Here is a 27,699-nt window from a genome sequence, read left to right as displayed (position 1 = left end):
CTGTAAGACTGTTAAAAAGAAAATCTGGAAGAAGCCTGTTTGGTTTATTGCAGAAATTTAAATTATTAGAAGACCCTATTGTGTAATTATTTTTCTTTCTTTCTTTTCTCTCTTCATAATCAATTCTCTTTCCGGCTCAGACTGCATTGGGGTTGTCACGTGATGAACGAACGACTCAAACCCGAAGACTTGTCAGATAAGAGGTGAGGCGAGCTACACTTCACTTTTGTCCAGCCCGGCGCCTCATAGTGGAGTTCACACAATGGCAGCTCTGGATAGATTGCTCTGGTATGAGCGGAATTTTGTGTCGACGTAGCAACGTAAACTGACGTCATTGAACATGTAAGGAAAATGTGCTTTTCATTTGCATCAAGTTAGTGTAGTGTATTATGACCTATAATTATTTATTTAGAAGTAATTATTTATAATAAAATGTTTGCGTGTAAAATGTAACATTCATTTATTTACAATATAAATACAGAGTACAGAATAGGCATGGCTGCTGTGAACGAATTAACTGAACAAACAGGTTAAACAGAAAGAAGCAGCACAAAAAAAAAAGGCAATGTCTTCTGTTTGCTTTTGACCAATCATTTATAAATTTAACAGTGACACTTGACTTGAAAATATGTAATGCATAATTTAAATCTAATTACATTTCTGTTGGCCCTTTGATTTAGGGATACACACGTTTTGGCAACAGGAATTAAAGGCTGATGGGCAGAACAAGAACACACAAAAAAGGACAAATAAATAGGCTGGACAAGGTTTAACTTCATCTTTTTACATTTAAGAGTGAAGTTACATCGTTTTTTCTGAAGTATATCCTCTCATGCCCATTCCACAGTCCTCCTCGCTGGCTGGATTGATCTGTCCTTCAGCTTCCCTCTCTTCTTCCTCATCCTCTTCGTCTTCCTCCTCATCCCCTTCCTCACCCTGCGCTGCCCCTCGACCGATCTTAGGACCCTTGCAGATTTTGAGGTGGCGTGTGAGGTGGTATTTAGTGAGAAAGCCCTTGTTGCACTTTTCACAGATGAAGTCCCGTTTCCCGTCGTGAGAGTTCAAGTGTTTTTTGAGATGGTCGGTCTTTAAGAATTGTTTGTCACACTTTGGACAAGTTATCTGGCGGTCTCTGGAATAGAGGAGAGATAAGCAAGGAAACAAAGTGGCTATTAAAACAGGTAAGAAAATTATATGTTAAGAAAAAAAAAGGACAAAATTACATTATTCCATATATCTGTAAATCATATTTTTAAAAGGTTTTGTCAAAAAAGTCAAATATTTGGAGAACATGCTCTTAAAGTTAACATGCAATATTCTCAATGCATTTTATATTCATATATTATGTAAAAGTTACATATTACATTTAAATTAATGTATTACATTTAAAAACCATTTTTCAACAGAAAAAATTAGGGTTTCATTGGACTATGAAATATTAGATTTTATCAATAGTTACTATTATTTATATTAATAACATTTTCTATTATTAGTTATATGTTATATTGCATATAAAATATATTGGCATATAATGTAATACCTTTAATTTAAAAATAATATTTATAATATATATTATAAATGTTAGACTGTATTAATAATATTTTATATATAATTATGCATATATAATAATATAATTATGCATATCATTAACATACATTTTTAAGTAATATTTAATATTTATTTAAATAAAATATGAAATACAGCCTTACAGCGAATGTGAATACATGTGCTGTTTGAGATCTTGTTTCCTCACAAACATCTTGTCACAATGGTTACATTTAATGTTCTTGGCACCAGTGTGTATAACCATATGAGATTCCACATGTGCTTTCTGAGTAAAAGACTTCCCACATACTGTACACCTGAAGTTCTTCTGACCTGCAGAAAAAGAAAAAAAAAATGTATTTCATGAGCAGAGCGGTAATGATGACAGCACATTATTTCTGGCCAATAAAGAAAGTTAATAGCAGTTCTATACCGAAAGTTCTTTCATTGAAAACAAATTAACTTCAGGTCATAAGCCACTTGATTTCCATAATGTCATGCACTTCCAAACAGGGTCGATTTGATCATAACTGATATATGTTGTTACCTTGTTATATTTAGATTTCATATTGACTTTGAAAACAGTTTCAAATACAGTTTTCAAAATAAGTAATATCTACAACTTGCGCATTTACCTGTGTGGATTCTCAGGTGTTTTCGGAGATTGCTGGGATCACTGAAGGCTTTGCTGCAGTAGCTGCACTTGTGTGGTCTCATGCCCATGTGCCCCATGAAATGCACATTTAGCTTAGTGGACGTAGTGAACGCTCGTGTGCACATGCTGCATTTAAACTTCCTCTCGCGACCGTGTCCGTTGCTGCTACTGCTGCTGGAATGTTCATGCACATCGGAGTGGCACTGCCACTGTGGGGAGGAAGCGGACCGGGACGGCTCATTGGTCACGTTCTCCTGCGACTGGGATTGGTTGTGTGTAGCGTGAGCAGGGTGGTCTTGGGTGGGGCTGTGGCTCTGGGCATGGCTGCTGAGGTGAGATTTCAACTCTGTGAAGGACGCACACTCTTTTCCACAATGACATATCTGGCCCTCTGGCACTCTGGGCACACCTGAAGAGACACAGAAACAGAATAATATATACGGATATACAATTATCTTCTTACAGGTTAGGGCAGATCCATGCAAGAGGAAGTCCCACCTATCTGTCTGCTGTAGTCCCTGCTGTAATAGAACAACAGCTCCTGATCTGGCAGAATCTCTCTGGATGTGCAGAAATACAGTTTCCTGTTGTCAATATATGCCACAAGATTCTGCTCCTCTGTAGTCCTGCAAACAGAGTTGATTTTAGTGCGCAACGACCTGATTGTTTTCATACATTGCATGGTTTCAATATAAAGCTTCCTGAATTAACTGACATAAAAATAAGTTTTTTTTAAGGATAAAGTGATGTGGTTACCTTGCTTTCCGTACAAACATCATCCAGTTGCATTCATGCTCATCTGTCGTCACAATACAGAACTCTTGGATGTCATTGTGGAACATCTACATTAGATTAAATACACAGTGACTAAAGCCATTCTTAGGATTACAACATGACATGTCAGTGTAATAGTGAATAAAATGATGTAGATGATGCCATTTATTATACGCTACTTTGCAAAAGTTTGGGGTCGGTAAAACGTTAACAGAAATATTGTGAAATATTATTACAATTTAAAATAACTTTTCTATTTGAATATATTTTAAAATGTAATTTATTCAAAGTTGAAAACATTTGTAAAAAATAAATAAATAAAATTGAAAACACTGCTTTATATTTTTGTGTAAACTTTTTTTTCAGGATTTTTTTATAAATAAAAGTTCAAAGAACAGCATTTATTTGAAACAGATTTTTATTTTTTTATTTTTTTTGGTACCAACTGTCTTTACTGTCACTTTTTTATCAATTTAATGCATCCTAGCTAAATACATATTACATTAATTTATTTTTAAAAAGACTCGAAACCTTAGAACAGTAGTGTACATTCAAAACTGTACAAGTACAGATTTTAAAAAAAAGAAGTAAATTTGTTTGGCCAATTCACTTATATTAAAAATGTGGCAAGTACCTTCCATATTTGAGGAGTATCCTTATCAGACCAGTCTGTAAGTTCTACACTGCTACAGTGCTGTCCGACCATCGGCCCAAAGCAGGTCCTGGAGGGTATGGTCTCTCTAGCAAACACACCTGAAGAAAACAAAAAGTGGCTTCAGCAATCACAACACAACAAAATCCGAAATTTTCAAAAGCAAATGGACTTCACTTCCCATTAACTACATTTAACAAGCTAACTGGTAAAGTCACTCACCCAAACATCGGTTAGATTTTATTTTAAGATGCCCTTGTTACAATCAAACGCGTGAATTTGGACCAAAACATCTCTCTACTCAAAATCGGCAAGCAAAACTTCATTAAAAAAAAAAGTATAACAATATGCATTTACTATAGGGTTAGGGTTAGAATTAGGGTTTGCTTTAGGTTTAGTTGCATGCAATTATGCATCATTTACAGTTATTAATATAGTAAATACATGTAACGTGTAACAAGGACACTGTATAATGAAGTATTACCCGAACATCTTCAACAACAATAAATGGAAAATAATTGTTTCTGACTACATTTTACCAGCAGTAAGATATTATATAACTAGATGTATAATTTATTAGAAGCATGTAGATTATTGGCCAATATTAGTGCTTTTTTATTATTATTATTTAGCAGTATTAGTTCAAATTGGATATATATTGGACGATATCGGATATTTATTAGTGTATGCTAATTTCTAAATACCTTTGCCCTCATCTAATGCTTCCTTACAGTTCATCTTTAAAAACGCTAATAATTTAAGAACAGTATTAAGATGTAATTTATAGCAAATCTCAAAATGAATATAATTTTTTTTTATACTGTAGACGTATTATTATTATGTTGTCTGAATTTACTTGTCCCCTACATTTAAAACTATTTATTTTATTTCTAGGTTTTTATTTATTTATTTATTTAAGAACATCAACAAATGTATTTATAAATATCAACAAAACTTTAATATCAATGTATCCATACATATAATAATATACTACAACAACTACAGGCTACACTTTGTTTTATGGTGTCATTGTTACAGTACAATTATACAAATTAGTACTATTAATATTAATTAACAATATGTACTTACTAGAAGATTAGGATTTGGTTTCGGATTAATTACTTGTATTTATGATATTGTCTTATAGTAAGTAAATGTAAAATGTTAAAAAGGACATTGCAAAATAAAGTGTTATTTAACTATATTGTGAGAATTGTATACAAAGCATGTACCAATGGGTTCATCAGCTACAGAAATGTGGAGGCACAGGGGGCGGGGCAGAGAGAGGCGGGCTCTGCTCTGAATGGGTGTGTCTGGGATGAATGTGACAGGTCCATGCTCAGGGCAGTCCGACGGATATGACCGTTCACATAAAGTGCACCCTAAAAGACAAAAAAATACATCAGACTGGACCGAAATACTTCCACTACTCAAAATCGGCACGCAAAACTTACATATGTTGAAGGCAGTGGCCATGTTTTCCTTGTTAGATGTTGAGTCTTCTAGTTGCAAGGTAGAGTTCACCAGCACCAGACTGTTGTCCGGTCCAAGAGACACTTCTGCAGTGATGGCTGACACGTTAACAGGCTCAAGTCCCATTCCTGAAGGTCCATGTAGAGATACTGGTTCTAGTTGAGCCTGTGGCATCATGGCCCCCGTGAGCACCACACTAACCACCCCAGAGTTCAGTTCTCCAGTGGCGTGCAAGGCTTCACTCAGCGTCCCTGGACCGCCTGCTCCTGTAGTGCTGGTTCCTACTCTGCCACCCATGTGCTCCTGCTCCATCACCACCGGGAGCTCGAGACCTGCTCCATGCAGGGGCATAACACCTCCTGAGGAGTCCACACCTGCCAAACCCTCATGAGGCTGAGGTCTGGTACCTAGCTGCTGCTGGGTCTCTGCCACCACGACACCCTCCATGGTGGCCAAGTCTTCTTCCATTCCATCAGGAGACATCGGACTACTTACACGTGACTCCATGGTTAACCCGGTGGCGTCCAGCTGCACTTCGTGAGAGCCTCCTTGGTGGAGATCAGCCTGGCCTCCTACATGTCTTGTGTCTAGGGTCACCAGGCCTTGTTCTAGAGGGCCGCCGTGGCCGCTGTACGGGTCTAAGCCAGATGGGTTGTTGTTGGACACGGAAAGAGTCCCATCCATGTTAAGGCTGCTGGGATGAATGTACTGGGGAGGAGGACGATCTGCCAGATATGACAGAATACCTAAAGAGATTAAAAAAAATAAAAAATAAAGATATGTTTAAAGATATGTCAAAATATGTTTCAGCAGAAATAAAATATTTTATATGATAGATTATTTCTGCCAACAATACAATTTAATTAAAGCTTTAGAGCAAATTAAGCACATATAAATTACATTTTGTATTTATAGAATAACAAAAATTCTCTATATAAAAATGTTTACTAAATGAGCTCAAAGTGCATTTTGGCAACAGTTTTTTTTTTTTAATATATTATTTTTAAAAATAAATTTAATTATTTAAAAATGTATTTAAACATTGATAATAAATGCTTAATTTGCTCTAAAGCTTTAATAATGGAATGTATTTTTAGCAGAAATAATATATTCTATAAAAAATATTTGTTTCTGCCAATAAAAATGAATTTGCTCCAAAGCGTTACTTAAAATGTATTTTAACAGAAATAGAATATTTTTTTTAAATACAAGATTTCTACCAATAATAAATTTAATTAACGCAAATTATCTACATATAAAACACATTTTTAATATAGATGTTTTTTTTAAATAAATTTCTATATTTAAAAATGATTTTAAATTAGCTCAATTTGCTTTAAAGCACAAGTTAAATGTATTTTGGCAGAAATTAAATATTTAAATATATTATTTAAAAATACATTTCTATATTTTAAAAAATTATTTAAATGAACTTAATTTGTTCTTAAGCTTTATATAGAATGCACTGCAAATTAAGCATATTAAAAAAAATATTTAGACTTTTTTCATAATATTTCATCTCTCTGTTTGACAAAAAGTGGAACAATGAATCCAGGATCCTTGCAAAAATTGTTAAGATATGTTATGTTAGTTATTAATATAAGATATTATACTGTATTATTAAGAAATTCTAGATTTGTTGTACATTAGGGGAATCCCTGGGTCCAAAAAGATGGTCAGCCCCTGGTTTAAAGTACACCTTAACAGTTTTTCTGTAACATTACCTGGAAGGATATGTCGGAAATAGCTGCTCTCCAGGTGTGGGTATGGAGGAGGTGGTAATGTATAATTTCTCTCTGGAAGGCCACACATAACACCTCTGTCCCCTAAATGTCCCATGGGTAACATCAGGGACAGTGCAGAAGGAAGAGGCCCAAGTGATGGACCCAAGCTGGGTATAGCGACTGGCATGCCTGAAATAAAGCCAGATAGTATTACTTCTCCATACATTAAAGTTCCCACACCATACCAAACAAATCTCATGCCAACATATGTACACACATTAAGAGGCATTCGAGTCCTGACCTTGAGTGGTGATGGGATTGTGTGCTGGGGATGTGGGGAGGCCGAGGTGACTTGCACTCACAGGCGGCACACTGAGCTGGTCCATGCCCACTGGGCTGAGGTTCATGTCATTCATGCTGAACAGAAGAAATGTTATTGCATTTGAAATACAACTCATATATTATTGTGCTTGTGCAGAAACAGATGTGTGATTAAATGATATGTTTGTTTACCTGACAGCACAGATCACTTAAGACACTGATGTGATGGATGCATTCTAGGATCTGGAAAAGGGAAGGATTCATCTTTTAGTAATTAAAACATTTAGTTTAGATCACAACATTCTATCATCAGCCTCTTTAAGACAGGTTTTATAGTCATTCTGGCTATTAATTTACTTGACAAGCTGTTTTAGTCACTAAACTGATAACGAAATACTAATAACTCATAATAAATACAAATATTATCTACGTAATATTCAAAGAAATATGTAACCAGACATCGACAAGAAAGAGCCAATAATGCAGCCAGTGTTTGAAGCTACCGAGTTAGCCAGTTAACTCGCCTAAGAGAAATGCAATAACAGAAGGTGCTCATCTCAAGGTGTTTATATTATTTAAAAGACAAACAAATAATTTACCTACTATAAAGGGCAAATATTAATCCTTCCGTGGAAGATTTGTGGTATGAAAACAATAACATGGCTAAAGGCAAACAGTGTGCAACTCAAGGCGGGGTTATGTTTTAAAATAAGAGTCCTTCAATATGTTCCGTCAATACAAACAAGCCAGACTGATTCATTGATTGATTTACGTTTGTATTTATTTATTTAATATATAATATAAACTACTATAGATAACCAATAATAGTGTGGGAAAAAAATGTGGAACGGATTAAAATACACAAATAGGTAAAATGCCAAATTAGGTACACAAAATTTCAAATAATGATTTAAAAAAATAGTTATTTGAAATTTTTTAAGAAAAGTTCAAATATTTTTAAGGGTAGAAATGGCTCTCTTTCTGCCTGTATGACCACAAAGGCAATTTAAAGATTTTTTGGGGGGGAAATCTAACTTTTAATTTTAAATATAATCCCAGTTTCCGGTGTCCTTGCGCACCGGAACAGAAAAGCGCTGTGACTGTTCGTCTGAAAACCTGCTGCGTAATCTCGCTTCTAGAGTCACTAACCGAATTTATTACAAAAAAAAAAAAAGCAGTCATGCCTGATTATTTAGGAGCCGAGCAACGCAAAGTAAAAGAAGAGGAGAAAGAAGACAAACCAATCCGAGGTATTATTTGCGAGGACTTTCGGGTGGCTTTTAAATTAAATGAATTAGCAGACAGATTAGCATTTAGTGACTAGCCGCTCTGCAGTTGAAATTTGTCAACAAAAGCCGAATCAACTAAACTAAAACTATTTTAATGTTGTTGTTTTTTTTGTCATTGTTTCAGACTTTATTTCACTTATTTACGCTACCGTTCATTATATGAGTTGTCGGATGTCTCAGTATTAGTTACGTAGTCTGTATTAGCCTGTAATTTATTCATATCTCATTTATTTATCTGTCTTGACCGGTGTTTTATTTCTCAGCGTTGGATGAAGGAGATATTGCACTCCTGAAAACCTATGTAAGTATTAGTGCTAAAAATATGACTGTTTTGGCATTCAGATGGACTTCATTTAGTATAAGTTACAGCAATGTTATTGTAATTAATTCACTGTGTTTTGATTGTGAATAGGGCCAAAGCACGTATTCTAGACAGATTAAACAAGTGGAAGATGATATTCAACAGCTTCTGAAGAAGATAAATGAGCTCACAGGTAAGTGCGCTGTCATTGCGTTGTGGGAAATTAATTTTATGGATCACTGCTTTGTAAAGCACATGCATTGATGCTGTATTTTGTGTGTCTTGCAGGTATTAAAGAGTCTGATACAGGTCTGGCTCCTCCAGCACTATGGGATCTGGCTGCAGACAAACAGACTCTACAGAGTGAACAGCCACTGCAGGTGGCCAGGTATGAGAGAGGACGAGAATGTTTCAGTTATTAAGGGTTACCCTTAAAGCAATAGATTATTTGCTTATAATATACAACCTTTTTAAAAGAAAAAATGCTATTATTCAGTAGTGATGCATTAAATTGATTATAAGTGACACTAAAACATTTAGGATGTTTCAAAAGATTTCTATTTAAACAAATGCTGTTCTTTTGAATTTCTATTCCATCAAAAAATCCTGGTTTTTTTATGTTTCCACAAAAAAACATTAAGCAGCACAACTGGTTTCAAAATGTATAATGTTAAGAAATTTTTCTTGAGCATTAATCCGGCATATTATAATTATTTCTGACCGATTGTGTAAGATGAAGACTGAAGAAATGGCTGCTGAACATTCAGCTTTGTTTTAAATTGTAATATTTCACAATACTACAGTTCGTCCTGTGTTTATGATCAAATAAATGCAGCCTTTGTAAGCGTAAGAAAATATTTTTTTTAAATAAATCTTACTGACACCAGACTTTTCAGTGGTATCGTATGTTATAAAGTGGTTGAATGATATGTAGATCAGTATCAGCCATTAAAAAAAACTCATATCTATGTTTTTATTTGTTCATAGATGCACCAAGATAATCAACTCTGACTCTGAGGATCCAAAGTACATTATTAATGTGAAACAGTTTGCCAAGTTTGTGGTGGACCTGAGCGATCAGGTCGCTCCAACTGACATTGAGGAAGGAATGAGGGTTGGGTAAGCAGGAAATAATGGATCAGACATTTCTATATTTACTCTATTAAACTTTTCAGCTTGTATCTAAAAGAGTTGCGTTCTAATAATAATAATTAATAATAATTTATGCATTTAGCAGACGCTTTTATCCAAAGCGACTTACAGTGCATTAACGCTATACATTTTTTCCCAGTATGTGTTTTCCCTGGGAATTGAACCCACGATCTTTTGCGCTGCTAACGCAATGCTCTACCACTGAGCCACAGGAACATTATTATTAACAACGTTCTGTATCTGTTAACAGGGTTGACAGGAATAAATATCAGATCCATATTCCACTGCCACCCAAAATCGATCCTACTGTGACTATGATGCAGGTACGAAGCTGCTTGGGATCATGAACATTAGGCAAGGCAAAACTGCAGGAATAATTATGCACTGTACATAAATAGGTGGAGGAGAAGCCTGATGTGACCTACAGTGATGTTGGAGGCTGCAAAGAGCAGATCGAGAAGTTGAGAGAAGTGGTCGAGACCCCTCTGCTCCATGTGAGTCATGACTACATCCAAATGTACCTATTAAAAATAAACAGTAGATATAACATGTCTGAAATACTACTTAATTTGAAAATCAATCTCTTATCTTCCTAATTCCAGCCTGAGCGCTTTGTGAACCTGGGTATTGAGCCTCCAAAGGGTGTGCTGCTATTCGGGCCCCCTGGTACAGGGAAAACCCTGTGTGCACGAGCTGTGGCTAACCGTACTGATGCCTGCTTCATCAGAGTCATCGGATCTGAGCTGGTTCAGAAGTATGTTGGAGAGGTATGTGCCTTTTCTATCAAGCTGTTAAAAAAATAGGTGATTAAGTGCATGAAAAAAATCTGTATAACAATAGGTTTTTGTGTCAAATCCAGGGTGCCAGGATGGTTCGTGAACTGTTTGAGATGGCAAGGACCAAGAAAGCCTGTCTGATCTTCTTTGATGAAATTGATGCCATTGGAGGTAAAATTTCCTATTTGCAATAATCTGATGCTAGTCAGGGTCAGATGATTTTGGCTTCTTTTGGCAGTCTCAAACTGTGTGGCTTGTGGTTTTGGGGGCAAAGTAGGACAAAGTAGCGCAGTTCTGTGTGAATAGCCCCTTATTATATTTAAAGGGATAGTCAACTCAAAAATGAAAATTCTATAATCATTTACTCACCCTCATATTGTTCCAAATTTGTAAGACTTGTGTTCTTCTGCTGAAAACAAAAAAATATTTTGAAGAATGTTGGTAACCAAACAGTTTTGTTTCGCATTAATATCCCTTCTACGGACAGAAACCACAATGGAAGCCAATGGGAACTGAAACTGGTTACCAACGTTCTTCAGGATATCTTTTGTTTGTGTTCAGCACAAGAAAGAAATGCATTAAGGTTTGGAACAACGTGAGGGTGAATAAATGGCAGAACTTTCACTCTCAGTGGGACTGTCCCTTTAAAATGTTAGCTTTTGTTTTTGTCTAAGAGTTTTAATCTTTAAGTCTCCATTATTATGCTTATGCTGCTCTCCTACAGGTGCTCGTTTTGATGATGGAGCTGGAGGAGATAATGAAGTGCAGAGAACTATGCTGGAGCTGATCAACCAGCTGGACGGATTCGATCCCAGAGGAAACATTAAAGTCCTGATGGCCACCAACAGACCAGACACCCTGGATCCTGCTCTGATGAGACCCGGCCGGCTGGACAGGAAGATTGAGTTCAGCCTGCCTGACTTGGAAGTGAGTGTTAGCTACAATAGTGACAAAATAGCTACCATTTACTGGCTAAAGATAGACATGGTATAAGATCACATTCTAATAGATATTTAAATGTGCTCTGTTTCTAGGGACGTACTCACATCTTCAAGATTCATGCCCGCTCTATGAGTGTGGAAAGAGAGATCCGCTTTGAACTTCTTGCACGTCTCTGTCCTAACAGCACAGGTGAGTTCACACAATTGAAATAATATTTGCATAAGCCTAAACATGGAGGCCTTGCAAGCTATAGTTAGCATTGCTAACTGTGTTTTTCTTCTCTCAGGTGCTGAGATTCGCAGCGTGTGTACAGAGGCAGGAATGTTTGCCATCAGAGCTCGTAGAAAAATTGCTACAGAGAAAGACTTTCTGGAGGCCGTGAACAAGGTCATCAAGTCCTACGCTAAATTCAGCGCCACCCCTCGCTATATGACTTACAACTAAATGGTTTTCCTCTTATGTGCTTTTTCCTCACTTAAATGTTTTCTGCCTGATAATTCAAGGATTCTCATGTGTCTTGTCACCTTTCTTGTGATATCAATGATGAAATAAAAACATTTATCCTTAGTACATGTCCTCTTTATTTGCTTATTAAAAAATATTTTCCCTTCTTCAGGTTAGGTATACTGTTATACAATATGTAATAAATTAGTGGTAAATATAGAAAATTATATAAATAGGCACTTTTAAGGAATAAACATTTAATAATTTAGAGTATTGATTTTCATTTATTATACAATATCTTAAATCCACACCAGCATAAAAAGACAATAAAATGCACCACATATGCAGTTGCAACTGATTGTTGAGGTTTTTGAGGGTGGTGGGGGGGACCTAAAACAATACAATCAATATTTGGCAAGCATTTTCTCAGAAACATCAGATTAAATTAGATCATGAAATGGAAAGCAGCATCTTCGCCAACAGTGCAATTATGTGATCAGGTCTAAAAATATTTAACATATTAGCTCTTTTTTTACTGAATACCATCTGCCAGATGAGAAACTGTAGACTTTCAAAAAATATTAAATAAAAATTTAATACAGCGAAAAGAAAAACTAGCACATGGTGAACAATTGTAAAAATTTCTATAATAAAAATACGTTTACTGGAATGTCAATAAAATATTTTTAGACCAGTGCTAAGAAATAAACACTGGGCAAGAATCCATCTACACTAATTGCACTTAAAAGAACTGAAGGTACATAGTGTTTTACAGCTGTCAGTAACAAATGGCGGTGGAGCTTAAGATTATGGTCAGTGCAATAAAACACCACCACCAATCATATTAAGCTCAACATTTGCTGGTATATTCACATTAAATAAAGTGTTTCCATCTAAAACATTTTGGCTTGCTCACTGCTAAAATTTTCCCAGACTCGTCTCATTATCATGATACCCAAAAGTGATATCTATTACTAAAGTGACTAAGGAGTAACAGTACTTGTGCTCGTTTCAGTACGACTATCCATATTCTGCCACTCAGTTTGGTCTGTGTGCTCACTGGACGTCAGGGCAGATGGGGACGTCCCTCGAGTGCTTACAATGCAACACTGCGTCATGAATGGTGGGGAAAATAAGGTCAGGGGTCACGGGCTCAAAGAAGAATTTTAGTGTCCTGAGATCAGAGAGAAGCGTCCCTGCACAACACAAACATATAAAAGGTCTTACAAGGATCTTAGGAAAGAATTCATTAGTTAAATTAATACATAGTAACATTATAGTAAAATTGTTAAATGTTAAAGTAAATATTAGTTTGACTTGTCCACATGACCGTTTTAGTTCCAACTCTAGGTGGAGATGTTTCCTACATTAAACAGATATATCAGAATGAACTTTAACCTACATAAAGCATATGAACTCTGGTGGAGTTCAATCATATTATATCATGTTATATTATAGAAATGTATACATGTATAAACGTAATGAATTACTCAATAATACATCAGTATTAGTTAAAAAATATTATTATATTATATTAGACAACAACAGCCAAATTGCCTGAATAAAACATGTCAGAAATAACAACAATATAAAAAAAGAGTTTTTAAAAAATGTCCCAAAAAATAACCCAAACACATGATGTGGGGGAAAAAAATTATAGATATATATTATAGAAATGTATATTATATAATATATTATAGGAGACGTATATACACGTATACATTTTATTAATTACTGCTACATCCAGCAAGTCAGAACTCTGATGTTCAAATATTATTGTAAATATACTGTATATCTATGTAAAAATTAAAGCAGTTACTTACTGCTACATCCAGCAAGCACAACTTTCACGTCAACGGTTGCAAACTCCTTTATCACCTGCAGGAAAAAAAAGAGAGGAACCATTCCAAAACTTATAACCACAATGACTCAATATGGTTTCTACAATGTTGTGTACTGAGGTGTTCAGAGTGCTTTTAGGTCACTGGATCTATGGTGTTTTGTATTCATTGAGCAAATATCATGAATCAGATCACTTAAGTAATAGCACACCCTTTCTCAACAAGCCATGTCATATCAATAGTGCAAACAATGAGGGAAATGTAACAGGTTGAAGTTTAATATTAAGAGTTAGAAGTTTGTTCAAACATCTAACCCCAAAATATGAGAAATTGTAAAACTGATGTAATAAAAAAAACTGCTCAATTTGCAACAGCACAACGTGTGGTCTAACGTATTAAGCCAGATCTCACTAATCAGTCCTTAAGTGCCTTCTTTGAGAATAAAAGCTGTTGACTTACTGATTTAATGGTTTTGGCTCCTACAGAATCAATAAAGTTAACAGGAGTAAAGTCCAGTATGATGGTGTGAATGGGGGTCAGACGCTGCAGAAAGAAGTCGTCCTCAGATTCAGACTCAGTGTGGTTCTCAGTCATCTGGCCATTGGTATACACATGATCCATCTGCTTCTTCGCCCCAGCCACCACCTCATGAGTGACGCCCAGCTCCACATCCTGTTGGGACACCACAGAACATGTCAGTCACTCGCGTAATCAGACATGTTGCATCACTAAGCCACCACATTGCATGGAAAGATTTCACAGAAGAAGCTTTAAGCTACAGTGTTTTGTTCTGAAATGTTGAGATTGTATGGTTTAATGTGCATAGATCTGAAATAACATATAGCTTGCAAACTTGCAACATTGGTACTCCATGCCGAGGTTCAAATATTTGTGTAAAGGATAAAAAGACTTCACTGACAAGGTCACAGATAAAATACATTTAGATGAAAAAAAAAAAAAAACATCATACCAATAAGACAACTGCATTTTTCTTTACTGGAGGGTAGTGGTGTACAGCCTTCCTCTCCCCGTTGTCTCTTTTGGCATATTTTAGCTGTGATTTCCTGGCAGCTAGCAGTTTTGCAGGGTCAATTCCAGTCTGTAGTCATAAAAAGTAAAATGTACAGAACTTTATGAAGCCTGCTGCTTATGGGAATCTCTCTACACAACGTATGTTTAATAAATAATCAAGAACAGAACCATAAAACACAAAATATTTTAAGTTAATAACTTTAGCATTTGGTCTCACCTTTGCCTTGAGGGCGCTGACATACAGGTCACTGTTTGCAAAGTACATGGAAGTATTGGACTGAAAAATCTTAATCCCTGAGCATTCCTCAGCCTTGAGAAAGAGAACAAACAGCAGATAAGAGGACAAAGACTATGGTCGAAAAAATCAGGATTAAATCAGGCCTAATTGGATGCCTGTGACTACAAAAAGCTTGTGAACAGCACTTTTGGAATGGAGCAAGCTAATGTTAAGGATCTAGGTTATCAGTGATGATGTTACAATGGTTTAATGTATTTTAAAAGAACTGTCTCACCTCTTCATACTCATCCACGTCAAAGTACAGTCCTGTATCTGGGATTTGTCCAAGAAGAGCATTTTTAGGGCTTAAAATAAAACAGTAAGATCTGAATCAAACATTTCCTTTGGCAAATACGAAAGTAATAACAAGGTCAAAATAATTCAAAGATGATCCATAATCCAAAAATGCATTGAATAAGAAATATGAACATATAGAAATAAATATACAATATATTATTTTTCTAATTATATAGTAAAAATACTTTAAAAAAAAATAAAATAAAATTCAGATTTATGTTTTTTTTTTTATAAAATACTAAATTTAAATTAATATTTTTAAAAAACTGGGGAATCTGACTGATCAAATATTAAATATATATGGATAAGTAAAATATCAGGTTTCACGCTGATCTACTGTATTTCACCTGTTTTGCATCAATTGCCAGTAAAGCAGTATGAATGCATCATATAAATCTCATAAGTAAACACACATGTAAATTATTTCATAATTATTTAATGCATTACTAATTATGTATTTATTTATTATATATTATTAATAAATTTAATAAAATAAATGTATTAATAAATAAAAAAATTATTTGAATTCAATATCAAGATTTCATATTCAGAGACAAAAAAACAAGGGTTTTCATGCTGAATTTTGTCATCAATTGGAATCAGAGCAGTAAGATTACCACTGTGTTCTGTAAATAACTGTGAGTATGGCAAAGCTCATGGCAACCACCAGACCATAATCCAGACCCAGAAGAACTGATGCGAAAAAGGACACCAGCCAAATTGCCTAAAGAAAACATGTCAGACATTAACAACAACAAAACCAAATTTCACCATGTCCCAAAAAATGATGTTTGAGTCGAACTTTTAAAAAGAGAAATTCAAAGAAAAGAGATTTAATTTAATATTTTAATATTTTAAAAAGATAGTAATTGGTAAAAACAGTATGATGAACACAACCAAATGAAGTGCCTCTGACACTCACCAGTTCAATCTTGCTGGTTCTCCATAATGCAGGAATGTCTTTCATTTGCTTAAACATCCCCAGGAGATTGACCATGATGATAGCAGCCAACACTGTCTAATGAGAGTACACAGACGACACTAATAAACACCATCTGATCTCTGACCTTTGTCATTTTGCACTAAGAATGCTTATGTTCTGCCAAGAGGGCTTGGGGTAGCAAATCAGACTGTCCTTTGTGCTTTCCAAAAAAGACCAAACATTTTAAGTCAATTTCTGTTATTAATTTTTGCACAAAATCAATGAGCTCCATGACAAGCGTATCAGATAGCACTTCACTTACTGTAGGTAATGGCTGAAAGACAAATCCAATGGCCACCACCACCAGTAGCACAAGTAGAGATGCCAAGAGTCCTGCAATCTGCAGACCAACATTAACATAATTAAATCGAGTCTTTTAGGAGGCAGGACTGTCTTATCTTATCTTTATGGTTTTATGGCAGTGATATAGCCACTGTGAATGAGTTCATTATGAAAGGGACACTCCATTTCAGGAAATGTCGTTTTGCAATCACCAACTGCATTCATATGTACATAATGTCACCGATATGGCATCTTACACAAACAAGTCTCACTTACTTCAGTATGTCCTCCTGTGCTCTCCTGTACCAGGCTGCGAGACATTGAGGCGGTAACGGCAAACGTGTGAAAGAATGAACTCATAAAATTACAAAGTCCCAGGGCGATGAGCTCCTACGGTCACATTAAACACAAAATGACTTCATTAGACCATATGCTTATATTTCAGGTTTGTAAAAATATTAAAATTATTGAATAACTGCTGTGGCTTCAAAAACTTTGGTCCATGCGATTTGTAATCATAATAGCTCACACTGTATAGAGCCTATTTTACATACTGAGCATAATGTAAACTACCATAAGATTTTTTTTTTCTGTTAAGAAATTAATACTTTTAAGGATGCATTAAATTGATCAAAAGGGACAGTAAATATATTTCTAATGTTACCAAAAATATATATATATTTCAAATAAATGATGTTCTTTTTAACTTTCTATTCATCAAAGAATTCTGAAAACAACAACAACAACAAAAATATCTGTTTCTATGAAAATAAATTAAATTAAATTAATAATAATAAATAAATAAAATAAATGCAGCCTTATTGAGAATAAAGAGACTTCTTCCAAAAACAAATAAAAAGCTTATAACCCAACTTTTGAATGGTAGTGTACATGTAAATATACTGTAGATATAGTAAGAGTATTATGTCAGCATGCCATTCAGAACAAAGCCCTGATTTTTTTATATAAACAGAAGTTCAGAAAGTTACTGTCGGCGTGCTCATTGAGGAACTTGACTCCTCACACAAAAGTTTGGTCCTAAACAGACAAACTGGTGAGTTACTGAGGTCACAATCCATCTCTATTACTGTAGTTCACTTAAGCATGCCACTTTACATAATGTTGTCCCATATGAACTTTCCCTGCAATTAGTGTACTATAAGTCACTTTGGACAAAAGGATCTACTAAAAGGCAAGTAACTATGTAACTGCAGAGTCTGGCTGATTTAGACATTCAGCTGCAACTTAAAGCCATAGAAACCAAAATAAAGGGCAGCTGAATAAAACACATGTCCCTGCCTCTAAGAAACACAGATTCAAATCACTTTGACAATGAAGAATGGCACAACTGAATTAAATACAGTGTAGCAGCATATCTATCGTTAGATCACTTCAAACCTAACAAACTTCTTTTTGTGAATTTGTTGCTTGAAAAATATGATTGTTTTATCTTTCTTCCAAGTAAAGACCTCTTGGTTTGATATTTTTCCTTATAACACAATTCATATTACATTTTTAAGTAGGGCCAATATACAAGGTGGAACTATGACATTTACAGACATTTTATTTTATTCTCTACCTGATTTCCGTCCACACTGTAGCCATGCTTAAGAGCAAAGATCTTGGCTAATGATATTGCAATCGAGAAGCCAACAACAGCTATAGTGAAGGCGTCTGGGAAGAGGCTAGGAAAGACCGAGAAGTCTGGAATCTTGGGTGGCAGCAACCTTAAAACAAAACATTAAGGAAGAAATATTCAAATGTAAACATTTGTAAAAATGTAAACCATTTCAGTTTGGTATATACACTACCGGTCAAAAGTTTGGGATCAGTAAGACTTATGTTTTTTAAAGAGGACTCTTATGCTCATCAAGGCTGCATTTATTTGATCAAAAATACGGAAAAAAACAGTAATCTTGCTAAATGTTATTACAATATAAAATAATGGTTTCTATTTTAATATCCTTTCAAATATAATTTATTTCTGTGATGCAAAGCTAAATTTCCATCAGCCATTACTCCTGTATAAAGTGTTGACCCTTAATTCAGAAATCATTCTAATATGCATTTATGTGTGTGATGCAAAGCTGAATTTCCATCAGCCATTACTCCAGTATAAAGTGTCACATGATCCTTAAGAAATCACTCTAATATGCTGATTTATTATCAGAATTATCAATGTTGGCAACAGTTGTGCTGCCAAATTTTGGAAACTGTTATACTTTTTTCAGGATTCTTTGTTGAATAAAAAGTTAAAAAGAACAGCATTTATTCAAAATATAAATCTTTTCTAATAATATAAATCTTTGCTATCACTTCTTAACAATTTAACACATCCTTGCTGAATAAAAGTTAATTTCTTTCAAAAAAAGAAAGAATAAAAATTTACTGACCCCAAACTTTTGAACTGTAGTGTATATTGTTACAAAATATTTCTATTTTAAATAAATGCTCCTCTTTTTAACTTTTAATTCATCAAAGAATCCTGAAAAAAAGTATCACAGGTTCCAAAACAATATTAAGCAGCACAACAGTTTCCAGCACTGATAATAAATCAGCATATTAGAATGATTTCTGAAGGATTGTGTGACAAGACTGGAGTAATGATGCTGAAAATTCAGCTTTGCACCACAGGAATAAATAAGATTTGAATGTATATTAAAATAGAAAAACGTTATTTTACATTGTAATAATATTTCACAATATTAAATTTTTCCTGTATTTTTGATCAAATAAATGCAGCCTTTATGAGCATAAGAAACTCTAAAAAACATTAAAAATCGTTCTGATCCCAAACGTTTGACCGGTAGTGTATATACATTTAAGTAAGTTTGCATGATCTTACCCAGTGGGAATTTTACCCACGACTTCGACTCCATAGTTTTCAGACATAACCATCCCATATGAGATTCCAGTGGACACAATTACCTTCAAAGAACAAGAACATCAGGCATTCACTCAAAGGCATTTTGAGTGCATGTGTGAGCACAATGTTTCATAGGAAGGGCGTTTAAAGATTTACCACTATGATTTCTCCAGGGATGGGGATAGGTAGCTTCTTTTTGAAGCGTTCATTGAGATCTTTGATGAAGTACAGGAACACTGAACACACCAGTCCAATAATTAGTGTGACAACATTAGTGCTTGCAATGTTCCTGAAGACCGCATCAAGACTCTGGGGAAAAACAAAATGAACAGAACATAAAGCTATACAACCACAAAAGAACAATATCACAGTATAGAGCTGGGGTCGGCAACCTATGGCACACGAGCAATAGGGAAAGCTGCATACTGACGTAGATTTTGAAGTAATCATTCCTCATAGTCACACAGCCTGTTAGGAGCTATAAATACTATTAAAGTGTGAGAAATAACCAGCGCTGGTCTACAGATGCACGTGGGTCCGGGCAAACTATTCACACATCTGCTGTGCATTCGAGGCCCTTCAGATCAATGCTAATGTTATTTTAGTACTATTTATATACTATTACAGTATTTATTAATATTAATATACATATTTATAGGATAATTTATATTTTACATTATCATTTGTGAATTTTCAGGGTTTTTATTATATTTTTTTATTTGTTTTAGTAATTTTTTTGTAATGTAGTAATTTTAGCACTTCAACTTAAATATTTTATTTCAGTTAGTTGCCATGACAACATTTGTAATTTTCGTTCAAGTGTTTAAAGCTATTTAGTCATTTTAAGTTATCTAATATTTAAATTTTATTTCAATTATGGAAAATTACTCTTAGTTAAAAACAAAAACTGGACTTCAAAAGACCTTTATTCATTCATTATTTAATTAATACCTTAAACACCAATGAGAAAAAGTGAATAAGTGTTCATGAAGTAATGTGAAACATGTTTATAGGTGCAACAGTGTCACATATCGACAAAAAACACCCTAAGGTTTCCTCAGGGTCAAAGGTTACTCACATACACTACAGAGAGAGGCCCATTGAAGCGCGCAGTGTGCACTCCCAGCAGGTACTTGATCTGCGACACTGAGACGTGCACAGCTGCAGCCGTGGTGAAACCTCGCACCAGCGGCTCAGTCAGGTAAATCGCCAGGAAGCCGAATCTCAGCAGACCCAGAACAAACTATAGGAGATCAGAGCATAATTATGTTCCCAAACATCAATCTGAGAGTACTTCGGGCTACAGCAACTTGAGGAGAATCACATGAAGTCATCAGCTTGAGCAGGTTTACAGTTTTCCATGAAAGGTGTCTATTATAAACACTGTGTAGGCCTGCATGAGATGTCTGTAATGTATACCCTCAACCTGTTTTAATAGGTTTATGGTAACATTACACTGCACTTCTTTCTCATAAAATGTGTTTCAGTATAAAGCTGGCCATTTTAACTGACAATATGAGCTGAATGACTGAGAACAAGAGAACACTCTTGCACAAGAGTGTTTTTCAGATGGTTTATCTACAAAAGATGGGGGTGATCACAAAAATGCAATGCAACATACGCCTATGTTGCAGGAATTAACTTGTATTCCAACCACAGATACTGGAGAATGCACTAGCCTTGATCTACTACAGTTCTAACGTGGCAAACAATGACAAGTAAAGATGAATACATCATATCAAGAGAGAAATATTTAACCGATTCTTTCTTTGATATCAGAAATTATAGAATATTTTGATGTTCAAAACTGTGGGTAAGACCAGATAGCAGCCTACCTGTATGATTCCTACTAGGGTTGTCAAAGCTACAACCACCTCCACTCTTCTGGCATCACGAGCCTCAAAATCCACAATCTGTGATGCATTGGTCCCATTGACTGCAAACATGGAGTCCGGGGCCTCCCTTACAGCAACCCCGCCAATCATCAGACTGATTACTGCAAAAGTACCTAAAAAATAATAAATAAATAAATACAATAAAACTTGTCCTTTAAAGAACAAAAAACACTTAAGGAAACTGTGCTTAAGTTAAGTATGGATCACAAATTATTTTTGTGATTATTTACTATGTTATAAGCTGTCTTACCGGACATTATATATACAAATACTGTCTTTTTTTCTTTCTTTTTTTACAATAACTATTGTTTTATCATTTAAAATCTCACAACCTTTTTGTGAAATGCTATGCTTGAAAAGTGTGATTGGGCTATATTATAATAAATGCAACTTAAAATATTATCTGCATTTATATCTAATATCAGATAATAATCAGAATAATATTTTTTGCAACTTAAAATATTATAATCTGTATTTACATCTATTATTATTGATAACTTTTACAGCATAATAATAATAATAATAATAATAATAATAATAATAATAATAATAATAATAATAATAATAATAATAATAATAATAATAATAATAATAATAATAATTATTATTATTATTATTATATCTTCAAGCAACAATTACTGGTGTTCAACCACTTTAAGGCCTTTACATGTATGTGTAAAAAGATATATTATTTAGCAAGCCTGTTACCACCCAAATCAGTGATGAAAAAGACCATTTTTAGCAATTTCAGGTAATTTACCATAGAAAAACTGGGTTTTTGATTAAGTCTATATTATTATATCAGTTATTTAATGCAATGGGATTTTCTTAACCCTTACAAAGCCACTGTTTGAGAGAGTAACAGGCGGTGTAATCATTCTTAGGTACACATTGTTCTGTGGCTGAGTGTTGTTGTCACAGGAACAGGAACTCCTTTATCATGTGAGCAAGTGTGTCTCAGTCAGTGCATTTATGTAAGTGAGCTCTGCCTTGGCTCTTCATCTAGATAAATGCCTCTGCAACTGGGTCCGTTTTACGTTGCCATTACACCTCAGAGGGACAGAGCGCAAGTGTTGTTTAAACAGGAGGCTGCAGGTCTCTGTGCAGCAGAACCCTGCCAAATGTTTGGACTAGCACCAATTCTCTCGCTCTCAAGAGTAGCCACAGGGGCAGAGAAAACAAGATATTGAAGCAACAACTCTGGTTTGGGTAACCTTTTGACTTTTGAACCTTTGATCTGTGTTCTTGGTGGTGTTTCTAATATCCAGCAGGGATTTCTGAGGATTTCAAGATCCCCACATTAAAAAGGAGAAAAACAACACTTCAGGACATCTACACACCCATAAAACAGTGCGATGATGTCTGCACCAACACGAATAAGGTTCTTAGAAACGCGACTTTCATTTCCTGCTTACGAAAGTCATTGCAAACAGAGCAGCTTGGGAGCTGTCAACCTGAACAATTGGCAGGAACAATGAAAAACTGACTTTCTGATGAGACTTTGCCACAGGAATTCAGGAAGTGCTGCGAAAAGCAAAATAAGGATTTTAGATCTTATCAAATGGAACTACACTTGTTTAGTCTGCCAGTAAGGCTTTGATTATCAACACTGACTTAGCAAAACTGTACAGAGGAATGTCACATGTCAGGTAGTCATTTGGGAAAAAAACTAAGAAAAAAACAAAGGCCCACATTGGAGCTTATTCTGAGCCCATATGACCAGCAAGTGAAGCAACCAACCAACCGCAGTTTGATTTAATGTGATGTGTGGGGTAGGGTTTATCTAAAAAAATAATAATAATAATTACAACAATAGACAGGTGTTAAAAAAAAAAAAAACACTGCATGACTTCACATAGTCACGCTGCATGAAGTCATTGTGTAGTGTCAACCAATCAGATTACAACTTCCCAGACCAAGGAAGCACTTTCAAATTATGTGAGCAATATGCACCAGACGGTCAACGAACCAACTGTGGGTGGCCCATCACAAGCATGTTATTAAAAGCCTGACACGCACGCAAATGAGTCTTACCTATTGATATATGTTTGGAGGTACCAAAGAATGTGTATAATAGCACAGGATAAAACGATGAATATAAACCAAACACTGGAGGAACAGCTGCCAGCATCGCATAAGCAAGACCTGTTGAATGTGACAAATCAAGAAAAAGAGAAATGATCAAATGAATGTGGCCATTGATAAATTAATAAACAAACAACAACAATAACATTATTAAATACTACTAATATATAGTTACATTTATTTGCTATATTTATAATAATAATAATTATTATTATTATTACTATTAAAATAAACAACAAAATTCCTACTCGCCTACTATTAAACATATACATTTAATATGATTTTAATATAATTATTTTTTAAATTTTTAATATTAACCAGTTCTCAATCAAATCTGACCTTGAGGTAGCTGCATTACTCCTGTGCTGATGCCAGAAACTATGTCTCCGAACAGGTATTGCTTTAGTGGATATGACGGCAGCCATGTTAAAATGGGCAGAAAACCAAATACAACAGATTTGGCTTTCTCAGATGAACACCTGAAAAATAAGAGAGAGATGACTATTAGCATGAATATTTCATTCCTCTTCACTGTAGTTTTAAAATGTCATGTGTGTGATTATAACGTGCAAATAAAAATTCTGCAAACAACATTTAAAAGACATTTAAATCAGACGTTACACACTGTGATGCACCATATTTGAATACAAGTGAACAAGACGTAAAAGCAGAGGAGAAGATTATCAGTTAATGACCACTTAAATTATAGTCCGCCTTTGTCCATTAAAAGAAACTGAATCATCAATTTATCCAGCTCAGACTGGGATAAGCAGGTTTAACAAATGTAATGTCACTACTGTTGTGTAATATTAGTACTCCTGCAATATTATATTGAGGATATGATAAAATAATAAGACCATCATAAATGACAAATGGTTGTTTACTTAGTCAAACAGTTGCTTTATCAGTCCAAGCTGATTTTCTGAAGTTCAGATAACACTCGATCCTGATAAAATGATTATAGTTCAAAATTACAGTCCCAATAATGTGAAATAGAACAACTGAAACCAGTTTATATATTTAGTGGGGTCCAAAAATCTGATACCACTAGTACTTGTATTTAGCCTTTTTTTAAATAAAATTTTTCATTACTACTTCTATTATCAGAATAGCAATTTGAACAAAAACACTGAACACGAATGTCAGAATGTATTTGGTTTGTCTCTCTTTTGTTTTAACAACAACAACACTCAAACTGCATGAACTTCACAAGTGTAAAAGCTGATGATCATGCCCACAGGCATGATTTGAGAATGATCACCTTGTGCTTCACTGAAAGAACATCTTATCTGTACAAAGAGTCGCATGATCAATGTCACAAATATGCTTGTATGATCTGTGCCCTATAATACAGTACAGAATATTTCTCAATACAGTCACAGACTTTTGGACTCTACTGTAGCTCAGAAAAAAAAAACCAGACCTATCATCAGTAACAAAGAAAGCGGAATGTATTGAAATAGCCCTACCGGAGATGTTCAGCTATTCTCCGTTGAAAGGACTTGGGTGTCCTCTTCTTCCTATGTAGAAGCTCTGAGTCAATATAGCCTTCATTGAGCACAGGACGTTCCACGTGGTACATCAGTGTAGCGGACAGTTCCTCACTAGCAGTTACGTGCTCCATAGCAGCGGTGGAAACACAGGCATGTCAGGCTATGATGACCTTGTGAATGCAATCGTGCTCTCGCTTTACTTCCTCTTCCCGTTTTCAATGAATGGTGGAAAGAAAGGTCTCTGTGACGAAAGAAAAGTTTTAAGAATCAACTTCAAACAGTCACAAACAATGCTGATTTAATTCAATCATGATCAGCTATTAAGTAACAAACATTTTACGTCACACTGACAACCCCCTTGGTTTTATTTGGAGACATGCAGTGGTCAAACTCAGCTGGTGTATAATTACAAGCCCTCAAAATAATCTTTAATGACAGCCAGCTTTAGCCTGTACTGTAATGATTTATCATGCAATGACATACTGGCTACTTAACATACTTAAATAGATTTAATTCAATCATGATCAGCTATTAAGTAACAAACATTTTACATCACACTGACAACCCCCTTGGTTTTATTTGGAGACATGCAGTGGTCAAACTCAGCTGGTGTATAATTACAAGCCCTCAAAATAATCTTTAATGACAGCCAGCATCAAGAGCAAGCACACAAAAAAAACAGCCTGCAAACCTATAAAATAACCTGCAGAAAAAAATAAGTAAAACAAAATGTTTAAATCTGACAAACATTTTTGCCTTTTTAAAAAAAATAAAAATAATAATAATAAATACATTTTATGCATTCAGACCAAAAAAAAGTTCAACAGAAAGTAATGTGGTTTTATGATTTAATCCACACACCAGTGTGTCTAAAACACACAACCTGTCCTGAGGACACAGTGTGCATCTTGAGCAATAATAACCTATCCATGGATCCAGTCCATTTTTAGCACAGTGCTTTGCAAATCACAAGACCCTAGTAAAATGAAATGCACTGGATGTGACTGATGTCAGTGGTGTAGGCCAATGTTGACAAAGCAGTGGTATAAACATTACAAACGACACAAGATAAACCCATGACATACAAGGGTCATTCCATGAAACAACTGTATAATCTAAAAGGCGATTTTTTAAAAAGACTTTAAAACATTTGATCACAAACAATGGGTTTAAGTGTTAATAAATTACAGTGTATCATCTCAACCTGAATGTAAAAAATACAACATTGATGTTTTGTATGAAGTAACAGGGGTGACGGCATCAGAGTTGCCAGTTTTACAGTTCATTTAGCCATTACTAGGCTTGAGCTCAAGGTCATGACGCTACAAGCCATTTATCGGAAAGCAAGTTTAATGGTGAAATTTCTACAAAAATAATGTTTTCGAATAATCAGTTGCCGATTGTACAAAATCATGGTAAAAGAACATGACAAACATGGCAAATCATACAAAGTGATTTTTATCAATTTATCTTATGTTTGGTTTGGTTTGTCAGGAGACACTAACCTGTCCTTGAAATTTTCACATTTATCCTGAATGGAAAACATTACTATTCCATTGTATTATTATTAATGGAATTCACACCATCTTAACATCATGGTGAAACTTTTCTATTTTTGCTTCTTTTATTCGTATTTATAACATTTGCATTTTTGCTTTTAGGCCTACATCCAGAAAAAAATATTATTTACAGGGCTAGGGACAGACTAACTAAAATGCATTTGCATTAAGAAAAAAGACGAAAAAAGCATTGAAGAAGAAAGAAAGTTACTGGATTTGTGATGATGCATTTAGAAAAATGCCTATAATAAAACACAGTAAACGCTGCTTTTAGCTATTCCTCGTTAAAGTCATTGTTTACACATATGTTTACGAGGAAACATGAACACCAACCAGCATGACATATGCACGTGTCAACAACAGCAGTCATGATGTAATGACAGTGACTTCCAACATCGTACGTGTCTTTCTGCCACACTCTGTGCCCTCACACTTTTTAAAAACATAAGGCAACCAGAAATAAAAAATTTTTTTTTGGAGAGAGTCCTCGTTCTGTTCAACTCTACGACCCCACAAACCTGTTAAGCAGGTTTTAACTAAGGGGCTTTGCCCAATTATTGTGGTTTAAACGAGAAGAAGTCTAAGCATCTTACCTCTCGCCGCCTCCGTCCTGAAAATGACGCGAGGTCGGTGAACTGAGCTGAGCTGAGAAGAGCGCGAGCATCGACAGTCCCGTTACTGTGTAACATTTGAAAGCCCTTTAACTGCCCAGTACAGCTGCGTCATCAGCTGCGCTGATAAGAAGAGCGCTACGTACCTCATGCGTCACTACTTACGCCAGAAGAGCAACATGGGACCTGTAGTTCTTTATTGACTCAACCGTATCAGATAAAGGAGATAAATACTGTACACAACACATTATATCCGGTTGATTTAAGAGAGATTGTTAAGCGCGTAATTAAAGTTTTGTAAGTAATTATGATTAGAGCAAAACAGCGTATTTTATGCAAAATAAATTACTTTCCCTAATATAACAATGCAAGGTCGCAAGTGCAATGTAAGCGCGCCATCCTGTGTCACAACTATGCAACAACAAGTTAAT

The 27,699-nt window shown here is 35.0% G+C and overlaps 3 protein-coding genes across 5 annotated transcripts; 1 reads left to right on the top strand and 2 right to left on the bottom strand.

The window, feature by feature from the left end:
* Positions 1 to 447: 447 nt before the first annotated feature.
* On the bottom strand, positions 448 to 27,699 carry LOC107729841 (PR domain zinc finger protein 4-like). Of its 3 annotated transcripts, XM_016540555.1 has the most exons (13): positions 27,689 to 27,699; positions 17,187 to 17,192; positions 7,337 to 7,387; positions 7,125 to 7,240; positions 6,824 to 7,012; positions 5,081 to 5,845; positions 4,859 to 5,008; positions 3,609 to 3,727; positions 2,957 to 3,042; positions 2,699 to 2,826; positions 2,181 to 2,609; positions 1,710 to 1,878; positions 448 to 1,132 (listed from the first exon to the last, which is right to left on the bottom strand). In XM_016540555.1, exons 4-13 carry the CDS (start codon positions 7,237 to 7,239, stop codon positions 802 to 804), a joined length of 2,481 nt encoding a protein of 826 aa, XP_016396041.1. In that variant the 5' UTR covers position 7,240; positions 7,337 to 7,387; positions 17,187 to 17,192; positions 27,689 to 27,699; the 3' UTR covers positions 448 to 801. The 3 variants fall into 3 exon arrangements, with proteins under 3 accessions (XP_016396041.1, XP_016396040.1, XP_016396039.1); XM_016540554.1 differs by lacking the exons at positions 17,187 to 17,192; positions 27,689 to 27,699 and adding an exon at positions 7,744 to 7,833; XM_016540553.1 differs by lacking the exons at positions 17,187 to 17,192; positions 27,689 to 27,699 and adding an exon at positions 7,748 to 7,833.
* On the top strand, positions 8,201 to 12,148 carry psmc2 (proteasome 26S subunit, ATPase 2). The gene is made up of 12 exons (XM_016540557.1): positions 8,201 to 8,394; positions 8,697 to 8,734; positions 8,846 to 8,927; positions 9,023 to 9,122; positions 9,722 to 9,853; positions 10,137 to 10,209; positions 10,285 to 10,380; positions 10,489 to 10,653; positions 10,746 to 10,833; positions 11,387 to 11,589; positions 11,697 to 11,793; positions 11,891 to 12,148. Exons 1-12 carry the CDS (start codon positions 8,325 to 8,327, stop codon positions 12,046 to 12,048), a joined length of 1,302 nt encoding a protein of 433 aa, XP_016396043.1. The 5' UTR covers positions 8,201 to 8,324; the 3' UTR covers positions 12,049 to 12,148.
* LOC107729842 (prestin-like) lies at positions 12,322 to 27,375 on the bottom strand. Its single transcript, XM_016540556.1, has 19 exons — positions 27,251 to 27,375; positions 25,075 to 25,339; positions 23,945 to 24,084; positions 23,555 to 23,665; positions 21,461 to 21,633; positions 20,704 to 20,868; positions 19,782 to 19,934; positions 19,605 to 19,687; positions 18,339 to 18,486; positions 17,036 to 17,149; positions 16,740 to 16,817; positions 16,418 to 16,513; positions 16,113 to 16,219; positions 15,434 to 15,503; positions 15,139 to 15,231; positions 14,860 to 14,988; positions 14,349 to 14,561; positions 13,872 to 13,926; positions 12,322 to 13,244 (listed from the first exon to the last, which is right to left on the bottom strand). Exons 2-19 carry the CDS (start codon positions 25,227 to 25,229, stop codon positions 13,105 to 13,107), a joined length of 2,223 nt encoding a protein of 740 aa, XP_016396042.1. The 5' UTR covers positions 25,230 to 25,339; positions 27,251 to 27,375; the 3' UTR covers positions 12,322 to 13,104.

Source organism: Sinocyclocheilus rhinocerous, unplaced genomic scaffold, assembly GCF_001515625.1.
Source record: "Sinocyclocheilus rhinocerous isolate Xijiao unplaced genomic scaffold, SAMN03320098_v1.1 scaffold848, whole genome shotgun sequence".
NCBI classification, from domain to species: domain Eukaryota; kingdom Metazoa; phylum Chordata; class Actinopteri; order Cypriniformes; family Cyprinidae; genus Sinocyclocheilus; species Sinocyclocheilus rhinocerous.
Note: the sequence above shows the minus strand (reverse complement) of the source record. Positions and strands in the feature narration are given on the sequence as shown.